The sequence below is a fragment of the Vicugna pacos genome, chromosome 3 (genome assembly GCF_048564905.1).
Source record: "Vicugna pacos chromosome 3, VicPac4, whole genome shotgun sequence".
NCBI classification, from domain to species: domain Eukaryota; kingdom Metazoa; phylum Chordata; class Mammalia; order Artiodactyla; family Camelidae; genus Vicugna; species Vicugna pacos.
This window is the reverse complement of record NC_132989.1, coordinates 24,055,764-24,072,828: the sequence shown is the minus strand read 5'-3', so window position 1 is coordinate 24,072,828 and position 17,065 is coordinate 24,055,764. Positions and strand designations below refer to the sequence as shown.

The following is a 17,065-nucleotide window of genomic DNA, read 5'->3' as shown; positions in this document are numbered from 1 at the left end:
TTTATTTTGACCTCTGTGCTTTGTTCTTGCTCTACCCATCCTTCCCAGGTGGGAAGGACTTCAGGTGAGAAGCAGGGCTCTGCTGTGGGATGGAGGGTGGAAGAGGTCAGACTGTGAACCCTAGGAGCTCTTATCTCCAAGGTAAGAGATAGGTTTGAGGTGGTTCAGTCTGGGAAGATGGTTTTGGGCTTCAAGATAGAGCCAGGGGACTAGGAAGGTCCAGGACTTAAGAAAGGCTAGGGGCTCCCACCCTCAGAGGTTGTCTTGTCCCTCAGAATCCTGCCCTGAGGCCCCTTCTCATTCTGGTACCTCACAGAAAGTGCCAGGTGTAAGCTGTAGGGACAAAGATCCTGATAAGGCCCCCAGGGAAGAGAGGATGTGATATGGGGGCTGATGGGCAGAGTTGGGGGATTGGATGTCCACAGTGCCTAGGAAGGCTAAAAAATATTGGAGCAGGACAGTGAGCCAAACACTGAAAGGGGGAGACAGGTGGGATGAGGGAAGAGGTGGAGATGAGGAACAAGCCCCATGGTTCTTGTCTGACCTGGGGACAGATTAGGAGGACAGGGAACCAAGAGCTGGGGCCAGAAGGGTGGATCTCTGAGCTGCTGGGCTGGGCTGTAGGAAAGAAGGAGCAGGAGGGCTGCAGGGCATGGGGTCTGAGTCCTGGGGAGGTAGAGCCAAAGCCATCAGGGACTGAGGGGCACAACCAGTGGGGACAAGGCCCTAGAGGCAAAATCTAGGAGAAGGGAAAGGATAACAGGAGCAGAGGCAGCATCGGAAGAGACAAAGGAAGAGTAAAGAGTAAAGAAGAGAGGGAGGGAAGTAGGAGGGAGGGTGAAGGAAGCAAGAGAAACAGTGGCTCAGCCTTGTGGAAGGAAAATGAAAGAAGCAGAGCCTGGGATGGGGTAGGGAGTGTGAATAGGGACCTAGCTCCAGGTCCTGGGCGCAAAGGTTGGCAAAACATCCCTACATCAAGCTTTCCTCTCCCTCCCCTAACATCACAGGGGCATGTCTTCCTGCCACATTTGAGCCAGCTGGCCAAGAACCTTCTGAACTGAGGTCGCAGTGGAGTGTGAGATGCCCTTCCCATCTTTCCTGTAATCTTCCAGTCAATAGCCCTCTGAAGGGTATTCCTTTCACCCTCGGCCTCTGGGCAACTTGGCCCCTTTCTCTATTCTTCTCAGAAAGGAGAGGAAATGTCAGGGTAGAATTCAGGGGAAAGACTCCCTTGTTCTAGAAAGATCTCCAGAGAGTAAGACGCTGCAGTCTCATGCTAGCAGATACCATATGGTCAGGAAAGCAGGTTAGGCCCTCTCTAACCTAAATCCCATTTGCTGCATATTACAGACACACACACGCTCACACTCAGATTACACAATTGCACCTATAGTGACCAGTGGTTAAGGAGGTCACTGCTAGATTCCACACTGCCAGCCTCTCCATGCACATCTGGGTTTCCCTGTGTCAACAGAAACATGCTCAGATTTCCAAGTTCATTGGTCCGTTGCCATGGAAACATTCAGTCTCCTAGAACTCGGCACAGGCCCTGGCCCCTGTGGTGCAGGGGAGGAGAGGAGATGGAGTGTATCAAACAAAATGAGGGGGGAAGGCTGGTGGGACACATCTCCGTGACCCTTTGCTGTCTCATTCCCTGGGACCACATCCCTTCTCCCCTCTACCTCAGTAGATCTCTCTAGGCCAGGGGAATGAGGAAGAGATGTCAAAAGAGAGGTGTATGGCTACAGCTATGTGGAGGGTGCTTGATCACTGTCTGGATTCCCACTGGGCATTGAGAAAGATCAGCTGTGGAGTAGGGGCTGAAGTCTAGCCCTGTGTTCCATGCCCAGACCACGCTGGGGACACTGGGCAGCCTCCAGGCCTGAGGTCCCTGGCTAAAACGGCCTCAGGCTTGGAGTTGCTTCAGCTGGCTCCCCTTCCCTTTCTTGTGTTGCCCCACACCCAGAGAACCTGCTTAAAATGGGATTTCCAGGCCATGACGTCAGAGGAAAGCCAGCAGCTCCAGCCTGTGCCAGCTCTTCCTTGATCAGCAGAGCTGAGCCCAGCCTTGTTCAGCATGGAAGAAAAGGAGTTAGACAAAGGAGGGAGGGGCTCTTGGAGCACTGGGCCATGGTCTTCACATATGTGGTATCCAGAATAAGAGGAGAAACTCTTTCCAGGCCAAAAGCCACTGCTGGCTTCTCCTCTGCCTGAAATATCAGCTGGTACGTAATCATTGCCCTCACAAATCCCCCCCCCCCAGTTTTTCCTTCTCTGAGCTGGGTCAGGCTTGCCTGGAGAAAGACGGCACCTTAAATCTTAGAGCCATTTGTGTTCAGTGGGAGAGCTTGTCCCATATGGGCAGGAAGCAGTGACGGGTGGGAGGAATGCCTGCAAGAAGGAAAAATCCCACTAGGTGGCGCAGCTCCCTCCCAATGTGGGATTTCCTGGCCCCTGCAGGGGACAGTCTTTCCTGCAGCCAGTCACTTGAGGTCTGGTCTGGTGAGCAGGCTGCTTCATGCCCCAATCCCTGGAGTTGGAGGTTCATGAACAAAGCATTTTTGTGTATGGATAGGACAGTTATGGGTTCTCAAGCAATCACTTCCTAACCCCAGCCTGTGTGCTCAAGAGATGGTCAGACCCAGCAGGCAGGTACTCCCTTTCAAGGAGGACCAGGCGCCTCCTGGGATCAGGGAAATTGTTAAGCTGATCCTGGGAGGGTCCTGCAGCCTAAGGGACCCAACCTGGACTTCTGAAATTGTATCTAGAAAGGCTGCTGTTGCTGAATTAAGGGTCAGGTGAGAAGACCAAAGGCGTAGCAAGGGTAGGGAATTTAGGAGGGGCAGGCTGGGCCCTGAGGAAGGGAAGCTCACCTAGCTGCAGGACTCCCTGGATATTCTCTCTCTGATGGCCACAGTGGCAGTCCCAGACCTGCCCCCAAGTCTCCCTGTCCCCTCCCCCTTCCCTTATTTTCAATTTTCATCTGGGGAACTTACTATTGGGCTAACAAAAAAGGAGTCAAAGACTCTCATCCCCAAACCCTGGAATCTCAAGGTATTTTTCCAGAAGCCAGGACTGAGTCTCTTCAATGACCTACCTTTTCCTGACCTCTTTCCCAAAATGACCCTACCAGCCCTGCATCCCTAATGAATTACTTCTCCTTTTGTCCCAGCCAGATGAGTGATCAATAAATAATGCTGCCTGAAATATTGATGGCGAGTTTTACACCAGGATCCCTTAGATGTGCCTGTCATTGGGGACCTCAAGAGCTGACAGAGAAATGCATGGCTCCCCAGAGAGCTCATTCCTGTCTCTGCCAAGAGAAGGTCCTTCTTTGCCAAGATTTCAACCTGTTCCCATCTCAGCTAGAATCATGATTCATTGCCATTAGGTACGAAGAGGACAGGTCCCCCAGAAACCGACTCAGCCAGCCCTCCAGGGAAGGATGGGGTAAGCTAAACCAAGCAGGGACCCCTTGATTCCTTTGTCTCCTCTGATGCAACTGAGATCTCATTTCCCCTGTTCCATGTCCATCTTGGATCTGCCAGGTTCAGCTTTCTGAGTAGCAACTCAGAAGGAGACTTGTGGTTTCCCTGACCACTACCCCAACTATTCAGAGTCTGGGCAGAAGGGACTCTCATCCTCTTGAACTTCTCTGGCCCAGCCATTTTCATCTGGCTTTGTTCTCCCTGGAAGAAGGGGAAGAGAGAGGAAGAGGAGGAGGTAGAAGCTCTTAGCCCAACTGGTGGGCTCCGGGTGCCAATGTGCTCCGGCAGGGAAGCCATGCCCACTCAAATCTTTGCATTTGCAGTGCCTTCTGCCCAAGCACTCTTGGTCTCCTCCTTCACTTGGTCAGCTTCTGTGTGTGCTTCAGGTCTCAGCTTAGATGCGACTCCCCACCTGTCCAGGCCTCTGTGGCCTTCTGCTCTCCTCCCTGACTGCACACATCACCCTGTTTGGTCATTGCCTATTTCCCCATTACACTGAAAGCTGGGGCATAGGCGATGGGTCTACCTCATTCACCACTGTTTCCCCAGCGTTTAGTACAGGGCCTGCCCACAACAAGAATTCAGCACATTTTTCCAGAATGTTCGAATGATGTCCCTGAAAAAAAAACCAACCTTCCAACCTCAGCATCTCTCTGCTGAGCTGTTTGCCTGCACCTGAGGATGGGTGCCTGTGCTCAACAGCAGCTGCCCCGATCAGCTACCCTCGCTCTGCCTCCCCCGGCATGTGCTCATGCTCACTTGCTCTGCTTTTCTCTCTCATGCACACAGATGGGAGTCAGCTTTCCAGCCACATTCAGTTCGCACTTTAATTCAAAAGCTAAATTGGGAAGAAGAGCAGCTTCACATTCTTAATTTAGGCTGGGAGAGAAAAGGGGAGGCAGCCTGGATGTTGCCAGGGAAAGGAGAAAGTTGGGTCTGGGGTGGGTAGTGGTGGCAAATGTCCCCAGAGCCCAAGCTGAAGATAATGAAACCCTCACCACCCAGCTCCCGCAAATAAACCACCCAGAGCTGTGACCCCAGAATGACCCCTGTAAAGCCTCTTTCCTACACCAGTGCAGCTATGGCCGGGCACTACCCCATCCAGGGGAGGGATTACAGGACGTGGAAGTGACTCAGGTTATCAAAACTATCCAAAGAGGGAGATGCTGCTGCTTTGGTCACTGGTAGTAGGAAACTAGGGAGTCCTTGTTAAATCTAAGTTTAATCCCTCTTGTAATTGCTGAGACAAATGATAAATAAAAACAGAATCCATAAACAGATACTTGCCCACTAATATTCACAGCAGCATTATTCACAATAGTCAAAAAGTAGAAACAACCCAAATGTCTATTAACAGGTGAAAGAATAAACAAAATAAAACGTGGTATATACATAAAATGGAATATGATCCAGCCTTAGAAAGGAATGAAATTCTGACACATGCTACAACATGGATGAACCTCCAAAATACTATGCTAAGTGAAATAAGCCAGGCATAAAAGGACAAATATTAGGAAAAAATATCTCCACTTACATGAGGTACCTAGAATAGGCACATTTATAGAGACAGAAACTAAAATAGAGGTTACCAGGGGCAGAGGGGAAGGAGCAGGAGGGGGAATTACTGTTTCATGAGTGCACAGTATCTGTTTGAGATGCTAAAAAAACTTCTGCACATGGATACTGGTGATAGTTGCACAACATTGCAAGTGTACTTAATGCCACTAGATAGTACGCTTAAAAATGGTTAAAATGCTAAATGTTATGTATATTTTAACACAATATATTTTTGAAAAAACAATGAGTCCAATGTCAGCCTCAAGACACTGTCATCTGCCATGATGGCTCTCTCTATAGCTTGACCAGAGGAAAACTGGCTCCTTTCTGTTCCAAAGATCCCCTCCCTTTGTTGATAGGAACAGAAGTGTGGCCTCTGCCCAGAGTGAAGTGAGGACCCCTCTGCAGATGTTCCTGGGTATAGAAGCTAACTCTCCCTCCCTCTTTTCACCACTTGTCAGTGTGATAATCTAGATGGAAGCTCTTCCCACTGGTTCTGGGTGCCAGCTTCCTCCCCAGTCACTCATTTTGACTTTACCATAAAACAGGGTTTCTATGTGGGTAGGCCAGACAGGGGGATGCTTAGAGAAGAAAAAGAGAGGACCCTTCCATCCAGCCTATCTCACTGCCTTTTGGCCACTGTACCAAGGGAAGTAGATGCACTTTGGGCCCAGCTGCCTGTCAATAAATTGGGGGTGTCAGTTTTTCTTGCTCTCTGCCTCTGCCTGGGAGTCCCCTGAAGAGAGCCTCTGTGATAGTTGGTACTGATGCATCCAGACCTCACCCCCTCTCCTGGATGACTGCATGGTTTCCTGGCTGGTCTCACCACCAGTCCTTCCCCACCCAGCCTCCTGGGATTATTTTAGAATGGAAGTTGGCTCTCTCACTGCTGGGGACCACTTCAGTGGATGGGAATCGAATCGGGGGCTCCCACAGTCACTGTGCTTCCCCCATGATAACACATATCGCTGTTATAACTGCTTGTTTACTTGTCTGTCTCCCACACTGAGCTATGAACTGCAAAAGACGGAGAACCTGCCTTACTTCTCCTTATACCTCTAATGCCTGGAGTGGAGCAGATGTGTGATAAGTAACTGCTGAATGAATGAGTTAAAATGATGTACTCACAGGTCTGCCTCCCCTATTCGGCTTGACTCAAGAACCCCGGTAGGATGCAAGCTTTGTCTGATTCATTCTGGAGCCCCAGAGGACAGCTCTTGGGATGAACTGGAGTTCAGCCAGAGGGTTCTGAAGCCAGGCTGTCTGGACTGGAATCCTGACTATACCACTGCTGGGCTCTCTGACCTTGAGCAAGTCGTCTGCCCTCTCTGACCCTGTTTCCTCATCCATGAAATGGGGGTGAGCATGGTACCTATTTCATAAGGCACTGTGAGGACAAATGCCTGTCAAACGTTTAGCACGGAGCCTGTCACATTGTAAATGTGTCCTGCGGGTGGGAAGCGGGTAGGGATTGCATCTGGAGAGTAAGGGAAATCAGAGGAAACAAGCACCACCACTGATTTCGGCATCCTGGTATTTGGGTGGGGGGAATGGTGATGCGGGTGCCAGAGTGGGGTAACCCTAGGGGCTGCCTACCCCCCTCCCTCCCCCCAGGTCTGCAGAGTCCAAGCTCACCCACCACGAAGCTGAGCAGCCCTGGCGTTGGGCGGTGGTGAGGGGCCAGAAATAACCGCCGTTGCTATTCCTGCCTTTCTGGGCTGGATGGGAACGCTGCCTTTCTAATCTAAAGGCTGCTCTAGACTTCCTGCACATCAGTGGACTCTTATGTAACGTTCCCCTCCCTCTGCCTGCCCAACGAGCTTCCAGAGATTTCTGCAGCCAGCTTTGCTGCACACTCAGCTGGGGGTGGGGGGAGCCAGGAAGCCACCACAGGATGGATTTTCCTCTAAGCCTAGGGTCCTGCCAACCCTGGGCTTGGGAGAGAGGGGTCGCTGAGCATAGGGCAGAGGGACTGATGTCCAGGGACAGCAGCCTCTTTCTGCATCTGCAGGGCACTCTGGGGCAAAGAGGACCCAGTGAGCACAACCTAAGTGTTCACCTACCTCTACCCACTCCCTCTTCCCTTAATGGACCCTCTGTGCCACCTCCCCAAGTGATTATGCCCCAGCAACTTTGACTTCAGGCCTCACCTAACTCTGTCCAGCACACGACCCCTCAGGCAGACTCTGAGGACAGCAGCCCAGACCCCAACTCTCCCAGGCAGACTGCTCACCTAGGCCAAATCCTCCATGGGCTCTTCCCTCCAGCCCCTGAATTCCATGCAGGGGGTGCATGCCAGGCACCTCATGAGAGCCCAGGGAACCCCCTCTTCCTCAGGCCTCAGCATCACTCTGCATGGGCACATCTCAGAACTTGCCTTTCTCCACCTATCCTAGGGCTTGGGGTCTCCTCTGGTACCCAGCTTCCCATCTGTAATGGGAGTAGATGATATGGCTGCACACTCCAGCACTCTGGATGATTCTCTCTCCTTTCCCCTTTCTTTCTCCATGTCTCCACTTCTCCCCACCCTCTCAGGACACCTTCTGTCCCACCCCATACCTGGCTTCTTCAGGTTTCTTCTCTCCCCTCAAGACCCTCCCTGGGATGGGAGCAAACCTGCCCCCAGACCCACTGAAGGCCAGATCCTCCACATTTCCGGCGGAGTCCATCAGCCATCGGAAAGTGTGACAGTTACCCCAGACAGAACCAAAGACAGAGTCACTTCCTGAGCCCTGGGCTGGCAAACCGATCTGAGCAGCACATGTGGGTGCTGACGTAGCCTGGGGCTGGGGAGGAGGAAGTGGCAATGGAAAAAGGGGCTTGTTTTCCTTTGAGAGCTGCAGCCTGCTCAGCCCTGGATTGGTGTTTGAGATATGATGGTTCCCACTGGCTTTCTCCTGGAAGCTCAGCGGCCATGGCCCAGCTCAGTTCTGCTCTTACCTCTGCTTCCTCTCCAGTTTACAAGGAAGTCTGAGCACAGAGGGCAGTTCAGACCTGTAGACCCTCTGAGGGCTTCTCACCTCTTCCAGAGTTTCTGACATCAGTCACCCAGTGGGCGAGGTCTGAGAGTCCCAGACTCATCCCTCAGTGCCCCCGAGGTCCCACAGACACCCAGACCAGGGAGCACGAATAGCTCAGAGCCTTCCTTACCCCAAACCTGGTTTCCTTTAGGCCCCAGGCCTATTGTCCCAACTGAGCTGTTGGTCAGAAGTTGGGTGTTCTCAAGCCCAAACTAAGATTTGACTCCTTGGGGCCAGTTCTTTTCACTGTATCTCTTCCCTTCTTTGTTCCCCCAGTCACAGCAAACAAACTGTGCCAGTGGCTAGAAGACAAACCAGAGGAGAATGGGGATAACCCAGATGCCCCCAGCCCTACTGCTGAGAAGGGAGACCAGCAGCATAACTCTGTCCAGGAGGAGGCTTTCTTTCTCACTGGTGCCCCATCACAGTGAGGGTAAAAGTGGGCTTTGTAGGGGCTTTGTAGGGGTTTTGACCCAGCTGCTCTCACTGCTCCTGGGTGGAAGGTGCCTTCCAGGGGCATATACCGTGGAGGTGGGGCAGGGTCAAAACGGCCATGTCCTCCTCTGTGTGAGCTGTGTGAGGGTAGAACAAGGGAGATGAGAGTGGAGGGGTACTGTTTAGTCCTAAACATTCTCATCACTCATGCCTAAGCCTGAGGCCCTGGACAGATCATGGCCAGACCTCTTTCCCTCCTGAGGCCTTTGCCTAGCTGTCCCCTTTGCTTGGAATGCTCTCCCCACAACACCCCTGCTCTCCCCACAACACCCCTCTATGCAGAGTTGGTGTCTCTGCCTAAATGTCACCTCCTCTCCTCTGAGATGTTTTTCCTCACTTCTCTAGTATGTTACACTAACCATAATCTGAAGATATCCTTTTTATTTATGTAATTGTTTAGTTCTGTCTATCCCACTGAATTACCATTTTCCAAAAGGGCACAACTACATCTGCCTTCTTCACTGCAGAATCCCCAAGACAGCACTGTGCCTGTTACAGGCAGTGACCAATAAACCTTTTTTAAAAAGAATGAATGTTTTATTCAACCTTATCTCCCTCTGTTTCTGCATAGGAACCCTCTCTATTCCAGCCAATTTTTTCCAGATAGACCACACCTGGACTCTCCTGGCCATGCACCAGCCCCATTCCTGCCACTGCCCCAACCCCTGTCTAAAAGTGCCTCACTTCCTCACCACAAAGTTTGGTCCTTACCAGGTTCTCTCTCCTCTAAAATACCATCCTTGCCCTTTTCCCAGCCCCCTTATCATGTATGTTCTTTAGTGTAACTGACTTCGGGTGTCAAACAGTGCTGCTTCCTATTCTTAATTCTCATGTAACATGGAATCCAGGCTCTCTTCTACCCAACTGTAAGTTTCTCTGAGGCAGGGGCCTATGCCTCAGGCCTTATTCCCAGGCAGAAATGCCCACAGAAAAGTCCTCAAAAAAGTTTTTTGTTGTTGTGGATAAGGAGTGTGTTAATGGCTGTAACAGAAACTGAAATAAATTCTATTAAATAAAAAAGGAATTCATTGACCTGCATAATTAAAAAGCCCAGGCTGTATCCAGAGACTTCCTCTGTGTGTGTGTATCTCTTCTTTGATTTCCTCTGCCCCGGCTTTATTCTCAGGTAAGCATTCCAGTCCTGATGGCACGATGGCCCCCAGGCTTACATTCCATTGGCTTAGTACCACCTGGGAAAGAGAATTCCCCTTTTACAAGAGTTCCAGCAAATGGCCCAGAAGTCATTCTCAGTAGCCTGATTTGGATCATGTGCACAACCTGACTCAGTGGCTATGTCTAGGGAGATGGAATACTCCTGGCCTGAAACATCCTAGATGGATGGCCAGGCCTGGGTGACATACCCACTCCTAGATCAAGGATGGGTTCTTTTGCCTCAACCACATGGATTGGGGTGGTTCCCCAAAGGTAAATCGCTGGCTGGGAATGTTATGAAAAGAATGGTTGCAGGGGGAAAGATATAGCTCAGTGATAGAGTGTGTGCCTAGCATGCACAAGGTCCTGGGTTCAGTCCCCAGTACCTTCATCATTAACAAACAAACAAACAAACCTAATGACTGCCCCCCTCCAAAAAAAGAAAAGAAAAGATTGGCATGCAAAGCAAAATATATAGATTATTAGAATTTCCAGTGCCCACCTTCAGCAAGGATCTGAAGATACTGTAGTTCAGCTTACATATTAGAATCATAGGGGAACCAGTTTGCCCTGGCTGGGGGAGGAAGATGTGCTCTTGGAGACTGGGCAGCTCCACAGAGACAGAAGAAAGATCCTAGGACAAAGTGCCTAGTGTCTGGGCCTCAAAAGCCCAGAAGATTGATTCAGTTAGTTTAGGGTAAAACCTTTCTTTTTCAGCACTCCACAGATGATTCTGCTGCACAGTCAAGGTCAAAAAATTCTGCTCTAGAAAACGATGTTCTACTGCAGCAAGGATTCAGACGAGCTCTTCAGGACAATGCCCCTTGTATTAGAACTGGAATGTTTCTCCTTCTCTGTACAACTTTTCAGAAAAGAGACACAGGGGTTTGCTTGGAGGCTGAGGATGAGTGGGTGAACTGTGGGAGGTCCTGTGGGTTAGAAGCCCCTGAAAATAACAATAGCCACTGTTTATTGAATGCCAACAACTGCAAGGAAGGCACTGTGCTTTGGGACTTCACAGATGACAGTCCATGCAAGTTTCAGTCTTCACAACAATTCTTTCATGTGGGTATCATTAACATTAGCTCTATTTTACACTTGAAGAAAGAGATATAAAAAGGCTAGCCAAGGTACTCCACCATGGAGTGTCAAAATGGGCATTCAGACACAATACCATCCCACCCTGACTGACCTGGGCTTCCTGCCCAGCAGAAGTCCTCAGAGAGGTGCACAAGCCTGCCCCTAATGGACAACTCTGTACGCGATGGGAGTGGGCCCCCAACATGCCCTAGCATTGGGGATGGGGAGCTCAGACCAAGAGTACAGTCACAAGGGCGTTCTGGTTGATTGCTGGATTCCTTAAGACGATTTTTATTACGAATTTTTTAAAAAAATAATTTTTATTAAGAAAATGTATGCGCGCGCGCGCGCGTGTGTGTGTCTGTAGAGGATACAGAGGGATGAAGACCAAGCCAGTCACATTCCTCTCCCCCAACTTAAACTCTCTAATCCCGACCTCCTCAGGCTGTTTGGGTTCAAGGAGACCCGAACCCTCCTTCCCTTTCCCTCTGGATGTCGTCAGCACCCTCCCTTCACAAACACACTTTCTGCTTTCTTTTTAAATTCAGAAAAACAGCACCTCCCCTGGATTCAGAGCTAGAGCCGGCGCCTTCCCCTACTGGAATCCCTGTTCTCCTTGGGATGCGCACTTGACTGTAAGGGCAGTGGAGATAGGTTGGGGAGGGCTCCCCCTTTTGCATCCAGCTCCCGAGAGACCTGCGGGAATCTTTGGAGCCTACACGCCCCCACAACCTCGCCCTTGGCCTGGCTCGGCGAGTGAAGTGTTACCCCGCCCGGAGTCTAGGCACCTCGGCGGCGGCGGCTCCCCAGGGACTGCAGGGGGAGCCCAGGCTGCGGCGCCTGCTCAGTTCGCTCTCACTGCGTCTAAGGCTCCCCCGGCCTGGCATGGCGCCCAGCGCAGGAGCCGGGAGGGGGAGCAAGAAGGCGGCGGAAGAGCCCATTCAGCCCGAGCTCGGGGAACCAAGATGGAGAGGGGACCTCCAGGGGGCAGCACCAAGCCGCTAAGCAGGTCCTCTCTTCGCGCCAGCCTGGGGTCCCCAGAGAGTCCATAGGGAAGCCTCTTTTTCAGATTCCCACACTGCCCACCCCACCTCCACTTGTTCTGGATAAAGGTGGGAAAGCACAAGAACCACCATCTCCTGGTGGGTACAGGACTCAGGCACGTCTCTCCAAGGGCAATCAGCTTCCTTTATCCAGCCACCCAAACGCGGGCTTTTCTCCAGTGGGGACCAGAGAAGAGCCTTTCGGTTGTTGTGGCGCAGAGGGATCCCCAGGCTTCAACAGCCCCATCCCATTGGTAGATGGAGAAGTGGGCAGCCCACCGCAACGCAAATGAATCGAGGAATCTTCTGGCAATTATTTCCTAGACTCAGTTTCCCCAGCTACACCTGGGAAAGGCACCATGCCATTGGTCAGGCCAGGGGTCAAGGCCCCGCCTCTCCTAGGCGGCCTCTGCCCCGGCCAGCCCAGCGGCTCCTCCCCTTCGCTCCCGCCCGGCTCCCACGGTCCCAGAGGTGGGCGGGCGAGCCTTGGATGACGGCGGCAGAACCCCAGTCCGACTCGCCTTCGCCCCCGCCCTGGGCCCGGGCTTTCCCAGCCCAGTCCCCGCCAGGGAGCCGCGGTGTGCCTAGCACTACGCTCCCCGAGCCCTCCCCGCCTGGGCGTCCCTGGCTCTCGCGCGCGTTAGGACTCCCGGCTGGGAACAAGGGAGGAGGGTGGGAGCCTGGGAGCAGCCAGCAGCGACCCGGAAACGCCAAATAAGGAGCAGGAAGGATCCCCCGCCGGAAAAACCCTTATTTGGGCAGCGCCTTATTTGGAGAGCCCAGATATGGCCTGGCCGCTTCCGGCTCCGGGAGGAGGGAAGAAGGCGGAGGGAAGGAGGAGGAGGTAAGAAGGAGGGAGGAAGGGGCGGGGGCAACACCGGGAACTACTGGGCAGCTTGGGGTTCGGGAGTCCTCAGCTGCGGCTTGAGTATTAGGCTTTCTACAGACCTGGGCGCCCAGAGTGCGAGTGCCCGCGCGGGCCCCGGGGTGCGGGATGGCAGTGCCTACGGCTCGCGGAGAGTAGGCTTCACGTCACTCCGGGTCCTCCCGGCCGGTCTTGCCATATTAGGGCTTCCTGCTTCCCAAATATGGCCATGTACGTCACGACGAAGGCGGGCCAGTGCCGTTACAGACCCTTCAAATAGAGGCGGATCTGGGGAGTCGCGAGAGATCCCAGCGCGCAGAACTTGGGGAGCCGCCGCCAGCTGCCGCCGCCGCCGCCAGCTTCCGCCGCCGCAGGACCGGCCCCTACCCCAGCCTTGGTAGCAGCGCCGCATCTACACCGGCCGGTGGCGAGGGCGAGCCTAGCGACCCCACCTGAGCTCTCCACAGTGTGCCCCGCGCCCCGCATGTGACCTGGCCAGGCCCCTGAGAAGTGTCCCCCGCAGCTCCGGCCCCGGGCTGCGCCCACCCGCCCCAACAGCAGCTCTCCAGCCCGCCAATCCGGGATGGCCGCAGCCAAGGCCGAAATGCAGCTGATGTCCCCGCTGCAGATCTCCGACCCGTTCGGCTCCTTTCCTCACTCGCCCACCATGGACAACTATCCCAAACTGGAGGAGATGATGCTGCTGAGCAATGGGGCTCCCCAGTTCCTCGGTGCTCCCGGGGCCCCCGAGGGCAGCGGCGGTAACAGCAGCAGCAGCAGCGGGAGCGGTGGAGGTGGAGGGGGCGGCAGCAACAGCAGCAGCAGCGCCTTCAACCCTCAGGGGGAGGCGGGCGAGCAGCCTTATGAGCATCTGACCGCAGGTAAGCTGTGGCCTATGCCGAGGGCTAGCCCTTTCGCCACCTTCCTGGAGTCCAGTCTTTCCCCACGGCCTTTGCAGCTCTCCCTTCACCGCAGCAGTGCTCCTGAACCTCAGGGATGCAAGTGGGGTTTCCCTTCCATTCCTCGCATCCCCAGGGTCATGTGTTAGAGGGATGCCTGGGGACATCCACCCCCACCTCCACCCTCCTTATCCTTAGCGATGCTCAGAAGAGCCAGCTTTTGTTTTGGATGAAGAGCTGTGGGGTTGCGTGGGTGGGTGGTGAGGAAGGAGGGCTTGTTTTGACGGGTATGGCTGCGACCCCTCCCTCTCCCCCTCCAGAAAGGCTTGTCTTGCCTGCCGCATGTCCCTTAGATAGGGCCGTAATCTGCGGTCAGGGCTGTCCCAGCAGCCCGGGGTAGGGGGCGCGCACTAGCCGCGGCCGAGGGGGTGCCGGCGGGAATCCCTAGCCCGCACAGCCGCCGCTGCGGAGCTCGGGGAGCTGCAGTGGAGGGGGATTCTCTGTATTTGCGTCAGCTGTTGTTGAAATGGGTTCTGCCTCTGGAGCAGGTCCAGGAACATTGCAATCTGCTGCTATCAATTATTAACGAGCTCAAGAGTCAATGGTAGCCCGGCCGACCTCTTGCCTGGCCGCTTGGGTCCTCCTCCACCTCCTGTGATTGCTCTCCAGTAACCAGGCCTCCTCCCTCTCTCTCTCCTGCCAGAGTCTTTTCCTGACATCTCTCTGAATAACGAGAAGGTTCTAGTGGAGACGAGTTACCCTAGCCAAACCACCCGGCTGCCTCCCATCACCTACACTGGCCGCTTCTCTCTGGAGCCTGCACCCAACAGTGGCAATACCTTGTGGCCCGAGCCCCTCTTCAGTCTGGTCAGCGGCCTTGTGAGCATGACCAACCCACCGGCCACCTCATCCTCAGCACCATCTCCAGCCGCCTCCTCCTCCTCCTCTGCCTCCCAGAGCCCACCCCTGAGCTGTGCAGTACAGTCCAACGACAGCAGCCCCATTTACTCAGCAGCACCCACCTTCCCCACACCTAACACTGACCTCTTCCCTGAGCCACAAGGCCAGGCCTTTCCGGGCCCAGCAAGCACCGCTCTTCAGTACCCACCTCCTGCCTACCCTGCTGCCAAGGGTGGCTTCCAGGTCCCCATGATCCCTGACTATCTGTTTCCACAACAGCAAGGGGATCTGGGCCTGGGCACCCCAGACCAGAAGCCCTTTCAGGGCCTGGAGAGTCGTACCCAGCAGCCTTCGCTCACTCCACTCTCTACCATCAAGGCCTTTGCCACACAGTCAGGCTCCCAGGACCTGAAGGCCCTCAACACCACCTACCAGTCCCAGCTCATCAAACCCAGCCGCATGCGCAAGTACCCTAACCGGCCCAGCAAGACACCCCCCCATGAACGCCCTTACGCCTGCCCAGTGGAGTCCTGTGACCGCCGCTTCTCCCGCTCAGATGAGCTCACCCGCCACATTCGTATCCACACCGGCCAGAAGCCCTTCCAGTGCCGCATCTGCATGCGTAACTTCAGCCGCAGTGACCACCTCACCACCCACATCCGCACCCACACAGGTGAGAAGCCCTTCGCCTGTGACATCTGTGGGAGAAAATTTGCCAGGAGCGATGAACGGAAGAGGCATACCAAGATCCATTTGCGGCAGAAGGACAAAAAAGCAGACAAAAGTGTGGCCTCTGCCGCCACCTCCTCCCTCCCTTCCTACCCCTCCCCGGTGGCTACTTCCTACCCATCCCCTGTCACTACCTCTTACCCATCCCCAGCCACAACCTCCTACCCATCACCCGTGCCCACCTCCTACTCCTCTCCTGGATCCTCAACCTACCCGTCCCCTGTGCACAGTGGTTTCCCCTCTCCCTCTGTGGCTACCACATATTCCTCTGTTCCTCCTGTTTTCCCCACCCAAGTCAACAGCTTCCCTTCCTCAGCTGTCACCAACTCCTTCAGCGCCTCCACAGGGCTTTCGGACATGACAACAACCTTTTCTCCCAGGACAATTGAAATTTGCTAAAGGGAAAGGAGAAAAAGAAACACAAGAGACTTAAAGGACAGAAGGAGGAGATAGCCATGGAGGGGGTTCCTCTTTGGTCAGATGGAGGTTCTCAGAACCAAATCAACTCGACCCAGGGGTCACCGTGAAAGGTCTGTTGGCCAGCAATCCTTTCTGCCTGGCTCCCTTTCCTCCCCAGTTCCTACTCCCTTTGACTTCAGCTGCCTGAAACAGCCATGTCCAAGTTCTTCACTTCTATCCAAAGAACTTGATTTGCATGGATTTGGAATATATCATTTCAGTATCATCTCCATTGTATGCCTGACCCCTTGCTCCCTTCAATGCTAGAAAATCAAGTTGGCTAAATGGGGTTTGGGTCCCCCAAAGCCCAGCCCTGTACCCTTGTACAGTGTCTGTGCCATGGATTTTGTTTTTCCCGGGGTACTCTTGATGTGAAGATAATTTGCATATTCTATCATATTATTTGGAGTTAGGTCCTCACTTTGGGGAAAAAAAAAAAGCCAAGCAAACCAATGGTGATCCTTTATCTTGTGATGATGCTGTGACGATTACTTTTGAAGCTTTTTTTTGAAACAGCAGTTCTCGGTATTAATCAGAGCATGTGTCAGAGTGTTGTTCTGTTAACCTTTTTGTAAATATCGCCCGAATGTACTCTCACATGTGGCAAAATATGGTTTAGTTTTTCATCTTTTTTTTGGAAAGTGGTGTTTTTTTGTCCTTTTGGTTTAAAAAGTTTCACGTCTTGGTGCCTTTTGTGTGATGCGCCTTGCTGATGGCTTGACATGTGCAATTGTGAGGGATGTGCTCACCTCTAGCCTTAAGGGGGGCAGGGAGTGATGATCCGGGGGAAGCTTTGGGAGCAAAATAAGGAAGAGGGCTGAGCTGAGCCTCAGTTCTCCAGAATGTAAGAAAACAAAATCTAAAACAAAATCTGAACTCTCAAAAGTCTATTTTTTTAACTGAAAATGTAAATTTATAAATATATTCAGGAGTTGGAATGTTGTAGTTACCTACTGAGTAGGCGGCAATTTTTGTATGTTATGAACATGCAGTTCATTATTTTGTGGTTTTATTTTACTTTATACTTGTGTTTGCTTAAACAAAGTGACTGTTTGGCTTATAAACACATTGAATGCGCTTTATTGCCCATGGGATATGTGGTGTATATCCTTCAGAAAAATTAAAAGGAAAATAAAATAGCTGTGGTTGGGTGTGTGTTTCCTGGGCTACGGGAAGGCCTCTCTAGTAGCCGTCTCTATTGAGGGGCTTGAAGGGCTTTTACAGAGACAAGGATATTTCAGTCAGAGTCGTGCCTGCCCACTGTGTGTCACTGGGCTGAATTCTTTGAGACCTAGGTGTGAGTCTCCTCTTCTTGATACTGGGCCTGTTCCTCGGTCTGGTGCGCTGCAAGCTTATTTTGGTTAGTTAAAGCCAAACA

General features: G+C 52.9%; 1 protein-coding gene across 1 annotated transcript; it reads left to right on the top strand.

The window, feature by feature from the left end:
• Positions 1 to 12,976: 12,976 nt before the first annotated feature.
• Positions 12,977 to 16,826, top strand: EGR1 (early growth response 1). The gene is made up of 2 exons (XM_006204585.3): positions 12,977 to 13,581; positions 14,303 to 16,826. Exons 1-2 carry the CDS (start codon positions 13,284 to 13,286, stop codon positions 15,625 to 15,627), a joined length of 1,623 nt encoding a protein of 540 aa, XP_006204647.1. The 5' UTR covers positions 12,977 to 13,283; the 3' UTR covers positions 15,628 to 16,826.
• The last annotated feature ends 239 nt before the right edge of the window (positions 16,827 to 17,065 follow it).

Bases quoted from the DNA above. Each gene is read 5' to 3' on its own strand.
- EGR1 (XM_006204585.3), top strand. From the start codon at position 13,284: ATGGCCGCAGCCAAGGCCGAAATGCAGCTGATGTCCCCGCTGCAGATC. The intron at 13,582-14,302 runs GTAAGCTGTGGC...CTCTCCTGCCAG, and splicing joins TTATGAGCATCTGACCGCAG to AGTCTTTTCCTGACATCTCT.